This window comes from Culex pipiens, chromosome 1 (genome assembly GCF_016801865.2).
Source record: "Culex pipiens pallens isolate TS chromosome 1, TS_CPP_V2, whole genome shotgun sequence".
Taxonomy (NCBI): Eukaryota; Metazoa; Arthropoda; class Insecta; order Diptera; family Culicidae; genus Culex; species Culex pipiens.
This window is the reverse complement of record NC_068937.1, coordinates 137,718,910-137,743,564: the sequence shown is the minus strand read 5'-3', so window position 1 is coordinate 137,743,564 and position 24,655 is coordinate 137,718,910. Positions and strand designations below refer to the sequence as shown.

The following is a 24,655-nucleotide window of genomic DNA, read 5'->3' as shown; positions in this document are numbered from 1 at the left end:
ATAGACGCGGATGTTGCCAGCACGAATGCCTCAAGCACCAGCACCGACACCAACACCACGATCACTAATCGCGATCATACGGCAGCAGCATCGACAATGTGCAAAATACCGCCGACTTTGGACGTCGGCGAAGACAACAACAATTGCTACGAGCTCGATGTGATCAATAGCAAGGACCCGTACGCCGAGCTCGAGAGATATCTGGAAAAGGTCAAGGTAAGAGAGGAGTTCGACAACGCACACATAGACAAACTAGCAGCGTACAGAAACGAAACGCCGGGTTATTGAGTTGGGGGTAGCGGCCGCGCAATTAGTGTTTTGGCTTAGAACCCGGAAGTCTCGAGTCGTGGCGTGGCTTCTAGCGTTTTGGGTTCTGAACGGTTTGATTGTTCCGGGAGCGCGAGGGTTTTATACTTTTTTTCGGGAAGGTAATTGCTGCGGCTTTCATTGTTGGCGGTGGTGATGGGATTTTTATGGGGAGGTCTTGCTAGATTTGGGTATTTTATTGGTTTTAATGCAAAGTTTGGACGAGTGAGCTCTTAATTCTTCTTAGAACGAATATATTGTCGTGATTACGCTTTGTTGCCACAAGTTTATTTTCGGAAAATTTGAGTCAAAAATCGTTTTCAAACCATGGATATCAAACAAGTAAATGTTTGTTTTTCAAGGATATGCATTGCCATGTAAGTTTTCAGAAAGTGTAACTTATTTCAATTATAAAAACAAGTCAGCTTGTTTTGACTCAAATTCCGGATACTCCACATGATTCACACGGGTCACTGCATCAAAGATATTCTTTGTAATTTTAAATTATCACCTGTAATACATGTTTTGGGCCCCTAAACAACTCCTCAAAATTTGGGAGTGGAGCAATTCTCTACAAAACCGGCCGATTTCGACCATTTTTATTTTTTGTATTTTTTGATTTGGCTCAAACTTTGTGGGGGCCTTCCCTATGACCAAAGAAGCCATTTTGCATCATTAGTTTGTCCATATAAATTTCCATACAAATTTGGCAGCTGTTCATACAAAAATGGTACGTAAATATTCGAAAATCTGTAACTTTTGAAGGAATTTTTTGATCAATTTGGTGTCTTCGGCAAAGTTGTAGGTATTGTTAAGGACTATTTAGAAAAAAATAGGTACACGGAAAAAAAAATTTCCCGATTTTTTTATTAACTTTTTTTTCACAAAAACTCAAATTCCCAAAATACGTATTTTTTTATTTTCGAGATTTTTTGATATGTTTTAGGGGACAAAAATCCGCAACTTTTGAGCTATAGAGAAACATGGTCAAAAAATCTGCCGCCGAGTTATGATTTTTTGAAAAACTGGTGATTTTTGGAAAAAATCGAAATTTCATACATAAAATTTTGTTGGCCTCATTTTTTAATGCAAAATTGAATTTGCAATCGAAAAGTACTTTACAGATTTTTTGATAAAGGGCTCCGTTTTCAAGATAAAGCCACCGAAAGTTTGATTTTAGCGAAATATTTGCAGTTTTTCAATTTTAAAAAATAGTGACCATGAGTGACCATTTCTAAAAATATTTTTTTTGAAAAGTTCAGAAAATTTGCTATAAAATTGTCTAAGAGACATTGAAGATTGGACCTCTGGTTGCTGAGATACAGCGGCTTAAAGAAAAAGAAACACGAAAATTGAAGTTTTCTAAGTCTCACCCAAACAGCCCACCATTTTCTAATGACGATATCTCAGCAATTAATGGTCCGATTTTCAATGTTAATACATGAAACATTCGTGAAATTTTCCGATCTTTTCGAAAAAAATATTTTGAAAAAAATTAAATCAAGAGTAACATTTTAAAAGGGCCAAACTTTGAATATTATGCCCATTAAAAATGCTAGTATTGATTTAATTTTTTTCAAAATATTTTTTTCGAAAAGATCGGAAAATTTCACGAATGTTTCATGTATTAACATTGAAAATCGGACCATTAATTGCTGAGATATCGTCATTAGAAAATGGTGGGCTGTTTGGGTGAGACTTAGAAAACTTCAATTTTCGTGTTTCTTTTTCTTTAAGCCGCTGTATCTCAGCAACCAGAGGTCCAATCTTCAATGTCTCTTAGACAATTTTATAGCAAATTTTCTGAACTTTTCAAAAAAAATATTTTTAGAAATGGTCACTCATGGTCACTATTTTTAAAAATCGAAAAACTGTAAATATTTCGCTGAAATCAAATTTTCGGTGCCTATATCTTGAAAACGGAGCCCTTTATCAAAAAATCTGTAAAGTACTTTTCGATTGCAAATTCAATTTTGCATTAAAAAATGAGGCCAAAAAAATTTTATGTATGAAATATCGATTTTTTCCAAAAATCACCAGTTTTTCAAAAAATCATAACTCGGCGGCAGATTTTTTGACCATGTTTCTCTATAGCTCAAAAGTTGCGGATTTTTGTCCCCTAAAACATATCAAAAAATCTCGAAAATCAAAAAATACGTATTTTGGGAATTTGAGTTTTTGTAAAAAAAAAGTTAATAAAAAAATCGGAAAATTTTTTTTTCCGTGTACCTATTTTTTTCTAAATAGTCAGATAGTCAGATAGTCAGATTTTCGAATATATACGTACCATTTTTGTATGAACAGCTGCCAAATTTGTATGGAAATTTATATGGACAAACTAATGATGCAAAATGGCTTCTTTGGTCATAGGGAAGGCCCCCACAAAGTTTGAGCCAAATCAAAAAATACAAATAAAATCCATTTCCGGTTTTGGTAGAGAATTGCTCAGTGATTAGTTGCCTCGCACATTTTGCTTTCTTTTTTACATTTCAATTTTTATCTTTTTTTTCCTCAATTTTTTTTCAAGCCGACAATTGCGTCAAAATTGAGAAAATTCTCTAAAACTTTACCAATAAAAGCATGGTGCTATCTTGCACCTGTTAAGCGTCCTAAAAACTGGTCTACAACGCGATTTTCGAAAAATAAACATGTTTAGACCAATTTTGAGGACACCGTATCTTTTGACACGAGCGAGATAACAACATGCCTTTTTTGGGAAAGTTTGAGAGATTTTTTGCAATTTTAAAGCCATTGCGTTGGCTTTAAAATTCAATTTAAAACAAAAATAACAAAATTCAAAATACATAAGAGTAGGTTTTCCTATAAAAAAATTAAATTCAATGCACAAAGTGTGAAATTTGAAAAAATATTTGCAACGGCCTTATTCGTTTTCAAAAACAAGTTCCTGATAAAGGTTCCTAATTTAAGGTTTTCCAAAATTCAAAGTTATAAAGATTCATAAAATAATGAACATTTTTAAAATTGACATTGATTTTTTTACAACTAATGAGTGTGGTGAAATCTGATCACTCTTTTTTAGGTGACATATCATGTCGGGTAATTTGGACACACTTTAAAGTATTAATCAAAAAATGATTAATTGATAAAATTCACTTAGTTTTTAGATTAGCAGAATGTTTACTTTTGAGTTTTAAAGCATCAATTTTGGTATATCCTTACCAATCTCCATTAAAATTCTTGAACAGGTCAGTAAGACAAGAAACGATTTATTAAATTGTTCCAACTCAGTTGTCCTTCAAATTTAAATTTAATTCCATTTTTTTTTCTGAGCTTTAAAAATTTGGTTAAAACAAACAAATTAGAGTTAGTTTATAAAACAATATGTCGTATTTCATTTTTCAACTTTTAACTCATATAACGAGAAGAAAAACAATTATTATCATGTCATTCAGTGATTTGATTCTTGTAAACCTTTAAAAACTCAACCAAAATTTAAGTGTTATCACTTTTTTATTTTTTCCATACTCCTAAGTAGAGAGTGATGAGCGAAATTCCATGAAAATTAGCTATTTTTGAAAAATAATATAACTACAAAGAGTATCTAACCGGATTGTAGCTCGATTGCGACATAAACTTAAAAAAATGTTCTGGGCCTTATTTCGAAAGTAAAATATTAAACTTGAAAAAATAATGTGAATATCATTAACTTTGAAAAAATATTAGCAACGACTTGATGACTGCTCCAACAGAATTTATAATAAATATATAGATGATATCCATTTATTTTTCTATTGTCTATTATTTGCATAGAGCTAAACAAATGAAACGTCGAACAAGGCTTGCAAAACTTCTTAATTATAAGTTCAAATCAAAACAAGTCTGACATGGGACGATTATGCCAACAACGGTGAAGCTCTGAACCTAAACCTTTCAGAGACATTCTCGAAATAACGTTATCATTCTGTGTATTTATAGTGATTTAGCACAGAAAATGCCAAGAATAAATAATATTATCATTTTTGTCGCATCGGATTGACCCGGTGCCCCCCACCATTCGTTGTTGTGGCCTGCAGGCTTGTCAGACGACACTAGGTTAAACATTAATTGATAAGGTATTGGACGTTTGGTGTTTCTAATGGATGTTCAAAACAAAATTCCATCTCCATACGGACGGACTCAATCAGCAATCGCGCAAAAACCGTAAGTTGTTTGTGAATGACAACGGCACGCTCCGTCATGGTTAGTTCCCTCGAAGTTGAGCTATTAAATGATAATTGATTGACAAGTCATCTGGATGACTTGTGTGCCAGTTCCAGACATTAGTCAGGTCTGAAACAAGTCCCCCACGTTTGGCCAATTGTTCGATTTCGTTAACAGACTAATTATTAGTTGTGAGATGCTTGAAAATATTTTAATTATACCCTGTCTGGAGATTTCCGTTATGGACCCAACCCCCCTGAACTTTGAATGACACAATCGGCTGAGGGGAAATTCCTCGGAACTGCCCATCGTGAATTTCGCAACTCGATTATCGCTGATCCCGCGCGAGACTTAGTGATGCGGTCTCCAGTGTGGATTCAATTAAGTTTCTCCCCACAAACGGATCCGACCGGCACACGTCATCCGCGGTAAGTCCCATCCCAAAAAAAAATCCTGTTTGTTTGTCGTTTCGTTTCGCCACTTGCAAATTTTTCTCAACAACCTGTGCGCCGTGAGCGGAGCGCGCGCTCGGCCTGTTTTGCATCTGTTTGGCATTATTCAAATTTACCCTGATCAGCCAGTTTGCCACGTGTTGTGATCTTCATTGTGACGGGGAGCTGACAAAAGACAACTAAAAAACGGGGGTGATCTCTGGCCGCACGCAATGTGTTCGTAATCCGCTGACCTTCAATTTTATGGGTAGTTCATGAACACACACTCACTCTACCAGAGCGCGATTCAACGCTAGTGTGTAGTCAATTGTGGCTGGTCGGGGCCACGGCCATGACAGATCGCCGTGAATTAATGAATGGAGCAGATAAACGCAAGCAAAAAAGCCGCTCAGTCCACACCCCAGCGATGACTTTGTATCGATCGAGCGAGGATCGGATCAAGATTCTGAAAAGTGATTCTAGACAATTGGAATTAAGTTGGGGTTTGAGTCCTCGTGTACATTTTCGAGGAAGTCACCAAGAGTGCTTGTCGTTTTATGGTCATCAAACATGTTTCAAATCAACTACTCAGCAACAATGTAGTGGCGTTGATCCAACGAGTAGACAAACAAGGTTTACTATTTTCTAGCATTATTTGTCTACAAATCGATCGTGTTTCCCCCCCTTACTATCCACTCAATGAAATGCAACGCACTCAAGAAGTCGAACGCAGTCGTGCAAAAGGAAAAACGAAGAAGACAAGACAACGATTTACCTGTTTACTGTGTCTCCCTGCCTCTCTGAACAAGTAAACATGATAAGCGCCTTATGTTTGTCCCCTCCGCGCCGAAATAAGTGGATCCAGGCGCGCCGATCGGCCAACAAATGGCCAATTTGCAAAACACAACACCGCACCAAGAGAGTACACGGAGCCACAATTTGTCCAAAGAAAGAAGTGATCATGCCGCCAACCGAGTCCCTCCGTCGACGATAAGGCCTGACCATTGCATCAGCACAGAGAGAGGTCACCCGAAACTGACTCATCCCATTACCGAACCAGATTAAGCCATTTGCGCACAACTCTCACTTTCACCCGAAATCGGCGATCATCAAGAGGGTCCTGCGTTCAAGTGACCTCCTGCTTGAAGTTCGGTCATCATAACCGTCATCGCAAAAAAAAGTTGAACTTTGGAGGTCATAAAGCCTCATTAAACTAGGAGGTTTTATTAATGCCATTAAATAGCCACCCAAAACGATCATGAGTGAGTGCCCGCAAGATGAGGATGATTATGGTGATGATTGCTCAACATAATACACTGAATAGTGCCCCGCGCAGACAAACTACTCACATATAGGGGCACCGGGCGTTATTTAAGAAACGCTTTGGTGTTAAAAAAAAAAACGGTTTCACACGCACCAAACAGTGTCGGCGAGCATCCTTTACCCCATATTGTGTATGGAGAGCCACAGCTGGTTGTTGGAATGACACGCAGCAATGACGGCGACGATGACGACAACGCGCACGGGGTGTAATTGTAGAAATAAGTGACAATAATTACGAAAGCATTTGAATGCTCTCGGTGCTGTGCTCTGAGGCAACTTCCGCTTGAATTAGATGGCTGGCTGGTGATCAAACGGCTTACAATGTGGGACGTACATTTTTTTGTATTTTCTTTTATCATTATGACTAAACTAAAAGGGTAATGAACTGCTTAATGGACGTGAGATCATTACGCTGGGAGAGATAAAAGAAATGTCATGTAACATACATTACCATGCAAAAAATCATAAAAATCCAAGGCATCGGGGCTGTCGGCTCAGGTATTTTTTTTTCAACTACTTTGACTCTGACTCCGGCTTCTGAAAATTTAGTGACTCATATTCCCACTTCGACTCCTGGAGTTTTGGTACCTCCGACTCTAGCTCACGAAAAAGACCCTTGTTCACAATAAAACGACTTTGAATCCAGCTTTGGATAATTTGGTGACTTCTTTTTTAACTCTGATTTCGGCTTTTCATAATTTTTCTAATCCGACTGCGATTCCGGGTCCTCATAAATAAAAAATAGAACAATTGTTGTCGAATGTCCATTTGAAATAATTCGAGATATAAACACGATTTTGTTTAATGCGTTGTTGCCTCATGTCGTACAAAATGTTGTCCCAAGTTAGTAGCACCTCGCCACATCGCCCTTTGCAAAACCCTTTTAACTCCAAATAGAAGCTCAGATTTATACCGTAAAACGGGGTGACTTTGATAGCCGGGGTGACTTTGATAGGTTTACGATTTTTCCGCAAAATGAAGAGTACAATTAAAATACTTACGGAATGGTCTAGAATCATACTGACCGTGGTAAAGAAGTGTTCAAAGCACCTCAAGAAGGACTTTTCATAAAATTTTGAAAAGTTTAAATAGTTAGTTAACTAAAGTTAAGAAAATGGTGATGAAACTCATTATTTTAAACTTCTCAAAGTGTCATGATTTTCTCAATGAACATGACATTGAATCGGAAAACGGAATGCATTTTCGGATTCTTTGGACAATTTTCCTCTAGGAGAAGGTTAAATAAGTTTGCTAATAATAAATAATATGTGTTTTTGAAACACAATCAAAAAAAATCTTCAAATTTATAGGCAATTTCAGTTGAACACATTTCATGTAAAATGCGAAAATTTGTGATTCGTGCTTCGAATTCAGTATCAAATGCAATATAAATCGATAATTTTAAAAACAAAACTAGTTTTAACAAATTTCAGATAAAATTCCGACTTTTTAACAATTTTACCTAAAATTTATATGTATTTTGTTAATAAGCCTATAAACTTAGCTAACGAAATATAAATATTGTTTTTTTTCTTAAAAACTATATCAGCTACTTTAGTGATGGTACATTTTACGTACAAATAAAGTTTGAACATCTTAAATATGATTTTTACAAGAAAAACTATGACTTTGATAGTCACCCCGGAATTGAAACTAAGAATTTTTAACGTAACTTTTTTCCAAAATAGTGCATGGACTTTGTGTAACCTACCCCAGTACATGTTTTAAAAATAATAATCTTGGGAAAAACCTTACCTGTTGGAAAATATTACAAAAACAAATTGAAATCCTATCAAAGTCACCCCGGTTTACGGTAATTTTTGTACCAAAAAATAGGTTTTCTGGGATTTATATCCGCATGTTTCCACAATAATTTTGTTGAGGCACATTTTATTCTTTTTTCAATGCACGGTGTAGTAACCGTTCAACTTTTTTATTATGAACAAAGAAAAAGTAGTAGTCATAAATTTCATCGATGCAATATTTAACAACATTTGAACAAAATCATCAACAAATCGTAATTTTATCCTACAAAATCTCAAATTCTGCATCGATTTATTTAAAAAATTTGACCTTCAATTTGGCTATGAAAGACCCTCAAACTAGTAAAAAGCAAGAAAATTTAAACCCTCCATTGATTTGGTTAAAATTTCTATTTTTGCTGCGGGCTGTGGAACATAAAAACGCATGAAAATTTGGTTAGTTTTGGTAACTTCTACATTTTTTCTGTTATTATTTCGAGAACACTGTGTGCTACTTTAAAACAGCGAGTGAAAAATACCTTAAAATAAATAATAGAAAAATAATCAAAAGGCATTATTTGCAAATCAGTTTTAAAATATATACATTTCCTATAATTTTTAAGTGACGAAAAGACCTAATTGTACTTATTTTTCCTAATCATCTCCAAAAATAATAGTGCTGAAAAATTCATTTCAGCACTCATTAGGGTGCTGAAAAGTTCAACTTTTCAGTATGTGTTGTGAAATGTATTACACATACCCGTCATCCGGATTGGTTGACCAGTTGTAGTTGAGTTTCAATGGAAAAAAATAGACATTTTAAATACATATATACTTACAGATAAAATGAAAACTTTATTTGCTGATGTGAAAGTGTTCACAGCTAAAACTATGTTTCAATAATTTTAAAGATATTTTACGTAACATATCCAAAATTGTCGAATAATTTTTCATTCGAGTAATCGAATCACGATTTTTTTTTCTCGTTGTCTTATTTTTGTTTGTTGAGCATAGTTATGACCCATAAAAAACTGCTCAAAAATAATTAAGATTTTTAAATCCAAGATGGCGGCAAAAGTGGCAGTGATGAAATTGTGCCTTCCTTTTCATTAGGGCTTATATTTTTGCAAACAAGAGTGTTTCCCTCTCACTGTCATTTGAGTGAAAGGGATACACACTTGTTTACAAAAGTAATGTGCCCTTTTGAAATGTTAGGCTATTGATACTTTAATTTGATGTTAAAAACATGAAAAAACCAAAAAAATCAAAAACCATTTTTTTTCGTGATTTTATTATCCTAAGTCCAACAGAAACCTTCGGACTTCGGATACCCGAAATTTCGGATAATCGAGTCTGGACTGTAATGATCTAAAAAAAATAATTTTTTCATCAAATGGCCAAAAGCAGAGACAGGATTTTTTTTTAATTTGGTTTTTGTGAAATATTCTAAAATCAAAATTTTTATTGGCAATGACCCCCTTAATCGTCAAACAAAATAAATACGCGTCTAGTTATTTTAACCAATTTTCTGACCAATCAAGTTTAGGCCCTTTAGTAAATTTCTTTACATGAAAATATTTTAACTTTAGTTGAAAGGATTATTAAATTTTTAAATCTTCTCTTATCTAAATCATTCAAAATTCTTTTGCTGTTCGGTTATGCATTGCAAAATCTATTAGACCAACGCTGATTTCCCCATCCCCTTAAAAATTTCTAAGCAAAGAAAAGGGGAAAAATATTTAAAAAAATAAAATTTTCATTAAAAGCATGTAAAATTTATTGTTGATTGTTTAGATTTTTTTACGTTTACTGGTGCATTTTAATTAAATAAAAGCATTTTAAACTTTTTTCAAATCTTCATACTTGGGACCACAAATTGTTTACAAATGTTGAAACCTTGACTACAGCTTGGGGACAAAAACTTTGAATAATTTTTTTACAAGCTTTATAAATGTTTAGAAATGTCTTTCGTATCGATAATTAGAAGACTTGATTTAAAAGATTTACTTTTCATGAATAATTTCAAACTAAATCTGCAAAGGTTAGTTTTGGTTGCGCCTATCTTTTCTAAACCAAACCCCAAAATATGCAAATCATTACCTGTCATTAGTGACTAATCGTTCAACTTTCCACCACAGATTAGCGGGCAAATTAGTGCGCAGATTGTTTTCAACCGCAAACCCCAAGAGTGCGCCGCCGCCGCCAACCGCAGCGCGTTGCATCGCAGGACTCGTTCCGAGAGCCAATCCGCTTGGTCTGGCCTTGGCTGCCAAAGACCCCCGAAAATCGCACCCAAAATTAGTCAAGCTCTAGCGGTACCTGGCCGAAAATTCCAGCAGCAACTTTGGTGGGTCAGAATTGATCAGCCGCAGCAGGAATTTCCAGTTGCCTACGCGGGGCAGATTCGACCAAGTTTTCAAGGTTGAGGAGCCGCTCTCTATTAACCTAGACACTCAACGGCCAGTTTTGGACAAAGCCGAGTTGTTGTTGTTGTTGTTGGTGGTGTGCGGTGTTCATTTCGTGTTCGGAGCGCGCCCCGCGAAAGCTAGTTTTGGAGCCAAATTATCAACTTTCTTTAAAAGGCCAAAATGTCAGTCACTCAGTCATATGAGAAAGAAACCCGACAAAAAACAACAAAACTGTGGGCAAACAACTACAAAGCTTGTGCGCGAGCCGGTTGAGAGGATCGCGGTTTTGGTGGTTTTTGGCTTTGGCGATAGGTAATAATAGGAATAACAAGCCAAAAATCAATTTGCCGGCAGCTTTTCTGAACCTACTTGAAGCTCGTCGTTGGCGCACGTACGACGTGCGTCTTGGCTCGTTGACGGAATAAATAAAAGATCGAGGGGGAAATAAGCAATAAATGGGTTCCTAGCAGAGAGATAAGTCCTTTCTTGGGATTTTGTTGAATAACTCGGGATCTAAACTGCAAGAGAATTGCACTTTCTCTCGTAAGAAAGGTCATTCGGAATGAAATCCACCAGACCACGTCCATTTGCATTTTTTGATTTTATTTCAATCTCTGAAATATCTCGTCTATGAATATTTAATCATCATCTGTGGAGAAAAAAACTAATTTCTTTACAACAAGCTGGTTAATGAATTCATGAAACACGTCAGTCCCCCGTTAATTTTGTGTTCGTTTCTTGTGTTGTTGTTGCGGCTTTTGCTGCTGCTGTCGCTTGCGGCTCGTCATGTCGATTTCGAGTATCTCTACGCGATAATCTTGTTAGTTTGATAGCGATCGAGCGCAAAGTCGGCATCGTAGCTGGAGCTATCATCAGCTGTGGCCGCAGCCGCCGCCGTCAGGTATTCCCACGGGTCGTCATCGTTGCCGTTCGTGTTCTGGTTGAGCAGGTTCCAGGCGACCGGAATCCGCTTGCCACGCGACGAGAAGAACGTGTCCGCGTTCTGGGCCAGGTTGTCCAGCACGTTGGCCTTCTTGCCCCGGGTCGGGTAGAACAGCTCCTCGGCCGTACCGTCGTTCTTCCCTCCGACGTTCTGGATGGCGGTTAGGACGTTCTTCTTGTTGTAGTAGTACGGCTGCAACTCATTAATCGCTCGTCCCCCACCTCCAAGCAGTTCAAACAACTCCTTCTTGCCTCGGTTCGGTATAAACAGCTCGTCCGAGCCCAAAATATCATCAAACTTGACCTTCTTACTTATCCCAACTCCAGTCGCCTTTTTGCCACGATTTGGCACGAAGTAATCACCACCTTCGAGCATCTGCTTGATGGACAGCTCGCGCTTGGCCAGCGTCGACAGCAGAGGGTCCGACTTCCGGCCACGCTGGGGTATAAAGGAGAAGCTCGGGCTGGAGTGGTGCTGCTGCTGCTGCGTGGGTTGTCGCAACAGTATGAAGCGCGGTTCCTCGGCGTACAGCGGAAGTCGGCGACCTCGCAGGTTTGGTGGTTCGGGCCACTGCTGCGCCAGGAGGTCCTCCAGCGAGGGTCGGCGGGGCATGGCGTCTCTGGGGAGGAGAAGGGTGCGGTGGAAGAGCAGAGCAGTTAAACGGTTTGACTTTGAAGATCGTGAGTGAGCAGTTTTATTGTGTTCACGTATTATTTAGTGGGTTAAACTTGATCAAGGTGAGCACGAAATGTTGTGAAATTTGAAGGTTCGAGTTAGGATAGCTTAATTATGGGTTGCATGGAAATTTTATATCGGAGTTAACGTGATAATTACTGTTTTTTCTGTCAAGCTTTCACATACGTGGATCATTGTTGCATTTTGATACAAAAATGTACCGAAATTTGGCTCGATAAATAAATGTATACAGTAAATATATTTTTACCAACAATTATTTTGAACTTAAACTAAATATTATTGTGCTTTTCAAAGGAATGCATTGCATTGTTCTTTTAATAAATCTTTTGTTTTAAGTGTCTTGAACTGTAAAAAAATAAGGTAAACTTAATTTATTGTTTGTTTATGTTATCAGTTATACATTGCAAGTTATCAGAATTGCGATATTTTGAGAGTTCGGACGAAATAAGCAGAGTGTCAATCGCATTTTATTCTACGAAATGGTGCATATCTCTGCTAAAATTGAACCACAGATGATATTGTATTGAAATAAATACAATGTAAAATATTTAAAATGTCACCCGTATTTTCGTGAAAATTTAATTACGCTTGCAATGAGCAAGATTTTTCCTATAAACGAACGAAATGAACGGCTTAAACAAAATTAAACATGTTCTACAACAAGATTACTGATTAGAAAACCAAAAGAATATTTAAAACGAGAATATAGCCTCAAACTTTATTTTTCTTTTTTTATTAGTGATGTAAAATTTTTGGTTCAACAGACCTGAATTACTTGAATTTGGGTTTTAGTAACAAAATGCCGCCATTTTAATCACCACCTTAAATTGCACACGATCAGTTCACTTTGGAGCGCATATATTGGCTTGATATTGGCCATAATCTTGAATTCTATATTCCCATATAACTTTGGAGTTTATTTGTAATACTATTTCAGCTCAATGCCCTATAAAAAGACAAAGAAACAAGTTTTTTTTTTTTTGGTGAATTGATTAACTGAAGATTCGATTTGTCTCAATAAGCTTTATTACAATGGAAATGAAAATATTGCAACAACGGGCACATGATGATTCATTTTGGTGCAGAAAATCGTTAAATTGAATTCAATACAAAGCATTTTAAAATGAAATTGAAATAAATTGTTTTGCAAACTGTTTTTCAAAATCTGATCGATTTTAGGGCGTCCAATTTTCCTGGGTTTTGAATTTCCGTGGTAACGGGAAAAATATTTTTTGAATCCCGGGAAATTTTTGAAGCAGTCATAAAATCTATGTTTTCATTATATTTGTTATGTTTTTTAAACCTAAATCATAGAATCAGCTCAATACAGTTTATTGGTGATAAAATACTACTTCAATCTGAACAAGCACAGCAGTCTTTAGATAGTTTTAAACACATATTTTTTTTTGTTCTTTGATGTGCTTTGAAATTTAAATGAACCACAATTTTTTATATTTCTTTTATTTATTTATTTATATAACATGACTACAAAAACTTAAACAATTTCATTGAAACTGTCTAAAAAAATAAGAAATGAAAGCAAATAAAATTACACCAGTCAATGTAACAGTTTGGATTAGTTTAGAATTTTATGTTTTATATTTAAACATATTTAAAAAATATCTTTAAGTCACTACCACCAACTGGGTATAATCGGGACTGCAGTATGAATACTATTCATTGAATAGGTACAGGAGATTTTAGAGCAATACATTTGGAAATCTGTGTAATAATTGTTTTGTTTTGTTATTGTTGTTACCGAAATCAATCAAATCAATCAGAAAATTATGCAAACAAAAATAGCTTGAACAGCTGTCTTAACTTGTAACTATTGTCTTGATTTGCTCTAGATGCCGGTTTATGATGAAAATTAAAACAAAAAAATATATAATATTTTTTCCAAGTCTAAAGTAATAAATATTCGTGAAAATAATACTAAGTCTTTTTTTAAATTCTTATTGATTACTCAGTATCCAACTCCAGAGTTTTTTTTTTGAAAAGGTCCTATGAGCTATTGTCTTTCATATGTTTATAGGACCTAATCAAAAAAAATGTCGAGAACTGTTCATCTATTTCCACAACCAAATCTTAATTTCTAAACCGAAATTTGATTTATTTTTAATATCGGGAATTCCCGGGACAAAATATGAAAAATTTTGGGATTCGGGAATTCCCGATTTTGGAAAAATCCCGGGAATTTCCGGGATGGACGCACTGATTGATTTTTTAGACTAAAATGTTTGCAAATGTCATGTGCAATGTAGCAGAGGATTTAGAAATTTATTTCGAAAAGCTCATGTGTAGCATTGTTAAATGCTGAAAGTTGTACCACTGTTGATGAAATTTAACACTTTTAAAATTTATTACTTTTGGGCTTTTCAAAGTCCAAATAAGAAAAATAGATTCGATCTGTATTTGTTTTGTATAGCTTAAATTGTGGCATTTGTGTCTCGATGTTTTAATTAGATTTTCTTTAATAAATCTTAAACAAGGAATTTCTACCAATTTACGGATCAACGAATTCCGAATTGCTTGAATTTTTATCACCATGATTTTAATATGTGCTAACTTGTTATTTTGACCAATCGATACACGATTTAAAAAAATCAAGCTCGTGCCACAAATCGTAATGCTTTTGCGACAATTTGAACATTAATTGATGATGAAAACTAAAAATTCTCAAAACAAGCTATTTTTTTCCCATATTTTTAGTTTGACGATATGAAGTATGTTTTTCATGATATCTAGACGAATAATCTTCAAAATGTATGTGATCTTAACCAGATCCGAGCACATTCTTTTGAAATTAGCAATTGTCACGATTCCATCGGTTATCTCAACGATGTGACCAATTTCAAACCCACAATTACAATTAACTTTCAAGAGCTCATCTAAGATCGCTCCTCCCCGAGGTCTTCTCCAACCTAGTGCGCACGCAATTAAAGTACACTAGCTGCAGCGGCAAACCTAATTAAGTTCACGTGCAGGCAAACACCACCACTTGAGTACACTTCGCACTTCACACCTACCTTTTGTCGTGCTGGCGGTGATGCTCGCTGTCCTGTGGTGCCATGTCCGCCGGGATACCCTCGGGAACGTACTCAAGCATTTTGGGATCATTTTTGACGGTGGCTGACGTTGCCGGAGGTCGCGAATGTTTCGCTGACTGCTGCTGCTGCTGGTCAAACTCGAGGGCCTCGACGATCAGTGCCACCACCAGGCAGCACAGAACGCACATTCCCAGCGATGTGGTTCGACTCATGGTGGGTTTTTTTGGGATTCTGAGTTCTTGGGAGTGGATTCTGGGGTTGTTTAATCCTGCTTGGTGCACTTTCTGGTTATAAACATTGTTCCCGGTCTGCAGGTGAAATTCGACTACGACCTGGCCACTGGGATGCTGTCCTTTTAAGAGCAGTGCAACAGGTCATACTCCACGTGTGGCAATCCAATTTCTCCCAGGGACCCAAATCACACTTGATAGGATAATTGCGTTTGTCACCCACCTTGCGCAATGGGATTTGACCGTTTGTTTTCCAAACGAGAATAATCGCATTATCCATTATTTTTAACACGACACCTCACCATGCTCAAGTACATATTTTTTTTTGCTCTCCATTTCATCTCGTTTTCTAGGCTGAAATCTCGGAGGTATTTGCGCAGCTGGAATCGAGGCGTGAGGAAAACGGCGTCTGCAGCAATGACACTGCCACGCTGCCGGCGGCCGGAGGAAGCTGTGACGGTGACTGGTCAGCATCCGCCGTTGCCACCCCCGCCGTCGCATCGCCACCACCGCCAACCCGCACCATCCCGAGGAAGTCGTCAACGGCGGCTGCTCCGGTCCGTGACAGCAATTACAACACCAAAGCGAGCCGCTGCCAGAATGTGGCCTGCGAACTCGACTCCGTGGACGGGGCCAACCTGGAGGCGACGGAACGGCTGCTGCGGGAAATTGCCGCCACGCTGCCCAAGCAGAACCATCACAGTCAGCAGCAGCAACAGGTTGGTACAGTAGACTGTCGTGTAGTTTGGAGTATCAGTTAGAGGGTTTTGCTCTCAACCAACCAAAGTGCATCTTGACTGTAATGCAAGGGATGCGCGAGTGGTTGGTGTGTTGGTTTGTTGGGGTGTGAATCAGCTTGCGTCAGAATTGAAAATGAACGGTGCAGAACGGAGTGCTCGACTCGACGACTGTCTTTGGGTACGGTGGTAATCATATACCGTCTCCGTAACCTGGTAATTAACTGTAAAGTTGCATTATTTCTAATAATACAGGTAGATTATAAATCTAAGAGCAAAATAATCTGATTGACGAGAACGGTCATTAAAATTGTACAGATGTAGTTGATTTGAAAGTATACTCTTACACGGGCTTTTCCTCTACATTCCATTTGAAAACATTTACAAATGTGGTACAATCAAAATTTGAGTATCTTCAACAATTTGAGAGATTTGTATCATCACAGAATATGTTGAATTTTGATAAAGCTTATTTATTACAGTATTATTGCGGGCTAAGTATGACTCCGCTCCAAAGTGATCTGATCGTGTGCAATCTAAGGTGGTAGTTAAAATGGCGGCATTGGGTTGCTAAATTTCAAATTCAAGTAATTTATGGTTGCTGAACAAAACATTTTACATCACTAATAAAAATAAGAAAAATGTTGCTTTAAGCAATATGCTTGTCTTATTTTTTTTCTGTTTGTTCAAGAAGTAATCTTGTTTTAGAACATTTACTTATTTGTAAAACCATTGATATAAAAAATCTTGCTCAATTTCCAGGGTATTCGAGTTTTCGCGAAATACGTGCGAAGTATATGAAATTTGGCATTGTCCATGAAATCGTGTGAAATTAAACGTTTTCCAAAAAAAAAATATTTACCAAAAAAATCGCTTTCACATTGTTCTCGATATCTAGAATAAAAACTAAATGAATTGATTGAATTTTCGATTGAAAATTATATTTTGATATGTTCTCAAAGAGGTACTGACAAAAAGCGGGAATAAAATACTTTGGTTGGTTTTTGTTTTCCTTATCTGAATTATTTTTTTCATACATTGAACAAAAAATTACTACGAAACGCTCAAAACGTATTCCAGATTCAAATAAGATTTCATAAAATGAATTGTTTTAGAATTAAATAATCTAATGAAGGTGGGAAAAGTTATCCCACAGATGGTTATCCCGGGAATAATTTATAGCGCTATGGCGGCCATCTTTATGGCATGCGGGATAACTTGTCATGGTTATCCCAGAAACAATTTTTAAGAGAGATTCCAAAACTTAAAAAAAAAACGAACAATTAACATTACCTGGACATGTTTCTTGGCAAAATTTATTGCCCCACATTCCTGGAGTATGAAAATTTGGATGTGAATGAAAAAAATTCCAGGAATATTGTAACATCAAATATTTTAATTCAAATATTTAATAAATTTAAAAATCCTTCTGGGATGGGACTCTGGGTCATCTCCTGGACATGTTCCTTGGCAAAACATGTTGCCCTACATTCCTGGAGCATAAAAATACAACTTGGCATGAGGCCATGTGGAGGAAAAAAATTCCAGAAATATTTGAACTTCAAATATTTTAATTCAAAAATTCAATCAATTTGAAATCCTTCTAGGATGGGACTCCGGGTCATTTCCTGGACAAGTATTTAGGCAAAACTTGTTGCCCTACATTCCTTGAGCATAAAAATACAACTTGGCATGAGGCCATGTGAAATTTGGGGCAACAAGTTATGCCTAAATACTTGTCCAGAAAATGACCCAGAGTCTCTCCAAAATACCCCTCCAAAATACCCCTCCAAAATACCCCTCCAAAATACCCCTCTAAAATACCCCTCCAACTAACCCCTCCAGAACTCATTGTTCAAACTATGCATCGTTTAGTTAAAACGCTTAGTTGTTTGTTTTTCATCAATTTTGTTTTGTTATTCAATTTTTAAGAATTTTTTGGTTGCAGGGTAACTAATAGTAGTGAAATAGTAATTATTTCAGTTTTGAGGTGTAATTTGGAGCTTCTTGAATATCCAAGATGGCGGCCAAAATGGCGGGAAGAAATTTGAGAAAATGTATTTGGTAACTTAATAAGGTGGGAAAAGTTATCCCACAGATGGTTATCCCGGGAATAATTTATAGCGCTATGGCGGCCATCTTTATGGCATGCGGGATAACTTGTCATGGTTATCCCAGGAACAATTTTTAAGAGAGATTCCAAAACTTAAAAAAACGAACAATTAACATTACCTGGACATGTTTCTTGGCAAAATTTATTGCCCTACATTTCTGGAGTATGAAAATTTGGATGTGAATGACAAAAAATTCCAGGAATATTGTAACATCAAATATTTTAATTCAAATATTCAATAAATTTGAAAATCCTTCTAGGATGGAACTCTGGGTCATTTCCTGGACATGTATTTAGGCAAAACTTGTTGCCCCAAATTCCACATGGCCTCATGCCAAGTTGTATTTTTATGCTTAAGGAATGTAGGGCAACAAGTTTTGCCTAAGTACATGTCCAGGAAATGACCCAGAGTCCCATCCTAGAAGGATTTTCAAATTTATTGAATATTTGAATTAAAATATTTAAAGTTCAAATATTTCTGGAATTTTTTTCCTCCACATGGCCTCATGCCAAGTTGTATTTTTATGCTCAAGAAAAGTAGGGCGACAAGTTTTGCCTAAATACATGTCCAGGTAATGTTAATTGTTCGTTTTTTTTTTTAAGTTTTGGAATCTCTCTTAAAAATTGTTCCTGGGATAACCACGACAAGTTATCCCGCATGCCATAAAGATGGCCGCCATAGCGCTATAAATTATTCCTGGGATAACCATCTGTGGGATAACTTTTCCCACCTATCTAATGAGCGTAAAAGTGACAAAAACTGCAAAAAAATAAAAATTGTCTGAAATTATAAATTTGCATTAAATATGCCTGAATCTAATGACGTTTCAAATAAAAATATTTCACTTTTTGAGTAATTCTCCAAAATTTAGCAAAAATTTCGAATTTTTCGAAAAAAATCAAAAATATTGTCAAACTAAATTTCAAAAATCTTGTTTTGATACAAACCGAAAAAAAAATTGAAAATGACTTTAAATAATTCTTTGATAAAGTGAACCGTTTTCAAGTGATGGGAAATTTTGGGTGAAATTTGTTTTGGCAATTTTGAAATACTTTATGAAGTAAACATATTTTCTAAAAGCTGGGAAAATGTCCTACAATTTTCTGTTTCTGACTTTGTTGATCGAATGTTGATTTGTTTGAAACAGCTTCCGAAAGTAATTTTTGTGTAAAATGAGTTTTATTAAATTTTATCTAATTAGCCCTCATTTTTCAATTCGCGATAAGCATCTTGGAAACTTTTGGTTCGATTTTTAATGTTTAAAAATAAAACTTTTATGAAATTTTCACCCAAGTTAGTCAATTCCGCCACAAGAAGTCTTGAGGATTTCGTGGGACCTGTAAATGAACGCTGTGTTTCTAGAAAAAAATGCATTGCAAATAGTAAAGTATCAAATGCTCTGTATCTTACGCAAAACATTTATTTTCTTTCTATGATTTTTTTGGCACTTATTTTAGGGTGTTTTTTTTATCATTTTGTAAGCTTTAAATATAAAAAAAAACTCAATTGCTAAAATTTTCATAAGTTTATAAGGAATCAACAATGCAAAATCCTTGAAAATATCCGATCATTTAGCAGCCATTCCATTACGATCTAGCCTTAACCTTTGGTATAATTGTCGACTTCGCTACGGTTGTCTCTAATTATGAAAATGAGTTAATCAAGAACCGGTGGAAACCCATTCAAAAAACAGTCGTCATCGGTCGGTAACAAACCTCATCGCTGCAAATTACACTTTTCCGATCTTCTGTGCGGCCCCAAAGCATAGTCATTCGCGCTAAACGCAACTTATCGCGGCGCAAACTGGATTTCCTCGCCTTGATTGGACTTTAATGAACATTTCTATTTGCAATTGCCGGTTTTCGAGCTAAATGATCGCCGAGCTAATAAGCCAAACGCACACGTTCACGTACGATTGACGATCGAAATCACCAAATTACCGTTGTTGGGCCAAATTAGTCGTCCCTCCTGTAATAATCGCCAACCCAGCAACAAATCGTGTACACATTCCGTAATTGTTGAGTACGAAAAGGGTTTGCTGGTTGCTGGTTTTTTTTCTCTCCGTGCCACCGCTTGAGGCGTTTCCTCGCGATCGACCGACCGACACTACACTTCTCTCGACAGTCAGTCTGCGAAGCACGTTCACCGATCGAAATGGGAATGGGGCAATGACATACAGTGTGTGTGTGTGTACTCCGACTAGCCCAGGCAGAAAAACAATTCATTTCAATATACGCGCAAACTAATTACAACCCACCAACAGCACTCCCATCCCGTCTCGCCGGTTCTCCCCCCTGAGGGGGCACTTTGGCCGCGACTGGCTAGAAGAACTGAGCGAGCGGGCGGGCGAAAAAAACGGCAACCTCATTAAGAACACATTTCCTAATTCAATTTATTCCGCCAGTCTGTCTCATCCCATCAGCAATACAGTCATAACGATCATCATCATCAGCAGCAGCAGCAGCATTCGCGAGAGCGCAACAATGGTGCTTTTGAGTCGGCTCGATACTGTGATCCCACGGCGGCGTTCGTCATCGGCGGAGATCATCATCTCCAGCATCAGCAGTTGGTGTTGAAGATCGACGAAGATCACGATAAGCCGGAACATCAGCATCAGCAACGCACGCAGCAGCGGTTTAATGGCGGCCGGTTTCTCACCGGAGTAGGCGGAGGACTTGGTGCTACCGACAACAGTCAATCGTCGGACTATGAGACCAGCAATGGACGGGAGATGCACGACAGTCTGTCGGACGACATGAGTCTGCTGGAGGAGCTGAGCATGTACGGCGGAGATAGCAACGAACAGGACGAGGATGGGTCCGACAGCAAGGACTCGTCATCGCCAAAGTTGCAACCGCCGGGGCTGGTCCACCCGAGATCGGTACAGTACCACAAGAATCAGCATTCAGGTGGCAACGGCATTCCCAGACAGTACGCAGTCCACCAGCTGGCGGACAAACAGCTGAAAACCAGTACAAATAGTCTACCTTCCACTAGCCGCAACTTTAGTCTACACCATAAGTTTAGGAATCACCAGAACGTAATCGATGCCAAAAGACGACAGTTTTTCCTGCCGCTGGAGCAGGAACCGTTCCAGCAGCAGACGAACCGGTCAAACATGACGGAGCTGCCGTCGCCGAGCAGTACGTCCCTGCACAGCGGCTACAGCCACCTGATCCTGGAGGACCTCGGCACCAAGTCCAGCTCGGCGCCGCTGCTCATGAAGAACGAGGAGGTCGAGCTGGGCGAGCGGAGGGTGAGTTGCTTACTTTTTAAACGCTTTTTAAGGTGGAATCTAACAAATTTTGTTGTTTTTGTTTCTAATTTGCAGAACCTGAGGTACTCCCGATCGCAGAGTGACCGGCATCTAGCAGGTGAGCTCAATTTCAGATATTAATACAATTTTCATCACTTAATTTGTTTTCTAAAATCAAACTGCCATGCGTCTCCATTCAAAACTCAAGAAATTCATCGTTTGGTGGAGACGCATGGCTTTTCTTTGAATGGAGATAGTTGGATCGACTGCCAGCTCGATTCCAATCAAGTTAGCATATAAGAGCACAAAGGCATCGAGCTGTCAAAAGCACGAAATCATGTGCTCTGAAATCGTCGAAAATCCTGCCATGAGTTATCAAACAACAGATTGATTTTCATCGATAAATAACCTTTTCGAATAATTTCCAACCTTGAATGTTTGACCCATCCACGAAACTCGCTGACTTCATGAGATTAACTCGTGCAATCGCAATTACTGCCATCGACACACGACTAATTAGATTATCATCTACACGAAACGTAAATTAGCACTTTGCGCTGATTTCATCAACTATTCTAGCAAAATCATTCTTCCAATCTCAGCAGCAGAAGCACCCAGCTCCTCCAGCCCATCGAGAGGATAAATATTATTTTTGGTTCTCAGCATAAAGACGCACGCGGACTTCAAGTGGTCCATGTCGGAACCTCTCGAAAGACAGAAATATCGCCTGGGAAGACCAAAAATATTCCCGATGCGGTCTGTATTGTCCCAATTTTTTGGTAACTCATTCTCGACGGTTTTTTCTTTCGTTATCTGTTTGGAATGGAATATTTTTCTAATGGCCAACCAAGCCCAATAAATCAGCCCACCTTTATTCCGAGAAGAATTAGGCATTCTTTTCGATTCTAAGACCCATTGTCTGCGAGTTTTGTACAAAAAAAAATCCCAAAATCGGTAAGGCAACCCCTTGAAAATGGAAATATGCTTAATTCAAGAGGTCGAGAACCACCGCAGCACACTCGAATTTATCACCCGTCCCGTTTTGCCCAAAAAAGGGATATCCTCATCACCCGACGCCGACGACGACGACGTTGACTGCTTGCTTTTGTGGACGACCTTCGCGACCACAGCAGCCGGCCGGAATGCATCTCTCGCGATGGCTGAGCTGAAATCTTCGTGGTGGCGTTGTTGCTCCACACACACCGGATTGGATAAACATATAATATTCGCGCATTCGATATGACAGCAAGAATAGTGAGAGAAAAAAAAAACTTCTGGCGTAATGTTTGAGGTGGTCGTATGGTGAGTGGTGGTTGGTGCATGATTCTGCAATTTTTAAGATGAATTATTGCTAATTATATTGCTCGTTCGAACCTTTTGAAATGTAACACTAGAATTATTCTCCAAGCCTGAATGCGCTTGAGAAGGGTACAAGGACATACCGTCATAGTCGTCGTTGTCGTCGTCATCATCGTTTGGTCATTGTTGGGACTGGTTAATGGTTCACCGTGTGGTTGAAACAGATTTTTGAGCAATTTGTTAGATACAGTGGTGAGAAAGCTATAAGCATGACTAATGTGTTCAAGTTAAACATGCTTTTTTAACCTCAAAAGCCCATGGTAGAACCAGTGCTCCACTTAAAAATTTACTTCACTGCTGGATTGCTGATTTAATTACACACAATTTAAGTGTTTATTTTGGTGAAAAAGCACAACAGTTTTGAAATGGAGTTCTAAATTCATTTGAAAAATGTTGTATTTATTTTGAAACAAAAACAAAAGATTTAAAATTTCAAAGCCAAATGTTAAATACACAAAGAGAAATGGTCTCACAAAATGATTATGAAATCATAACTGCCATAGCTTCCCTATGTTGGTCAGAATCCATTTTTCCTTTTTGTGGTTTGCCATCTAGTTTGCCATGCAATTTTGGATGCTATTTGAGTAGGCAAATTTGAGAAAATCTGTATCTTAGAAATGAATTATTTGATCTTCTTGACCGACAAAAAGATATGTTTGAATTTTATTTTCTGAAGAAATTGAATTTCAAGCAATACATATTTATTAGCTCTTCGAAAAAAAAATGCAAAAATACACTCTAGGATTTTATCATTTTTTTTCCAAAAAATCAAATGTCAATTAAAATATGTATTAATAAAAACAAAATCCATTGAACAAAGTTGAACAATCGATGGGATTTTTTTTGTCTCAAAACATTAAAAATGTAGCTTTCAATTTGTATATTTTTTTAAACTCGTAAGTGATCATTTCTGAAAATATTTTTTCTGAAAGCTGAAAAAAAATCCAATATTAACGTCTAAAAACATTAAAGATTTAACTTTTTATCTTTGACTTACAGCAACTCAACTTTAAAGAAACAATGAAAATATATTTCCCAAGAGCTACATACAGCATTTAATTTTCAAATGTTGATATCTCAGAATCTATAGGGCATTTTTTGAATGTTAAAAAAATCTAATCATTCGTGAAATCAAGACAATCGGACAAAAATCCACGATGTTTGGAAAAAAAATAAAAATTGAAATTGCATGCCATTTCAATGAAAATTCTGTTGTAAAATGCATTACACACACGTAAAGTTGGGTTTCAATCATTAGTTTTGAGAACATTCTAGTTTTGAAGTATTCAAAAAACTTTCTGCGGTACAAATAGCGGTATGTTAACCTTCCTAAGGTGTTAGGGTCTATATGACCCAGACGGCTTATAAAATGTGCTGTAACTTTTATTCATTCAAACTTACAGACTTGAAACTTTCTGACTTTTCCTAACTTTGTAAAATAAACATTTTGCAACCGGAAGCAACCTCCAGCGCCACCTAGAAAGGGCGCTACAAAAAAAGTTACGTTAAAGGTGTTAAGGGGTCTATATGACCCCGGAATTGAAAATGCTGGCAAAAATCCATTTTGCAACCGATTTTCGTTCTTTTGGACGCAAATGAAAGGTATGGATGTCTAGAAAGACACCTGTGCTATGCGGACCTGATTTGGCCACTTTGGTTCCTGGGAATCGATTCCAAAGGAACAAATTTTCCGGCAAACCGACTCTCATAAGTTTTATTAGATTTAGCTATGGATTAATGCATAATAAACTATATATAACTTCTAAAAATACGAGTCACACGCTCCGGAACAGGTTGCATGCCATTTGGATCATATCTGGCCACTCTGGAACCGGTTCCGGATACCCTGGAAGTGGCCAAAGGACTTTTTTGGTAAAAGCCTATCGTGTGGCATATCAA

The 24,655-nt window shown here is 37.3% G+C and overlaps 1 protein-coding gene across 1 annotated transcript in view; it reads left to right on the top strand.

Moving 5' to 3' along the window:
- LOC120425081 (uncharacterized) overlaps nucleotides 1–24,655 on the top strand; it is a 69,427-nt gene that overhangs the window by 34,043 nt on the left and 10,729 nt on the right. Inside the window, exons 11-14 of the mRNA XM_052706176.1 lie at nucleotides 5–216; nucleotides 15,644–16,009; nucleotides 20,546–21,397; nucleotides 21,473–21,515. Coding sequence (XP_052562136.1) covers nucleotides 5–216; nucleotides 15,644–16,009; nucleotides 20,546–21,397; nucleotides 21,473–21,515 — 1,473 coding nt within the window. The remainder of the gene's footprint in view (nucleotides 1–4; nucleotides 217–15,643; nucleotides 16,010–20,545; nucleotides 21,398–21,472; nucleotides 21,516–24,655) is intronic.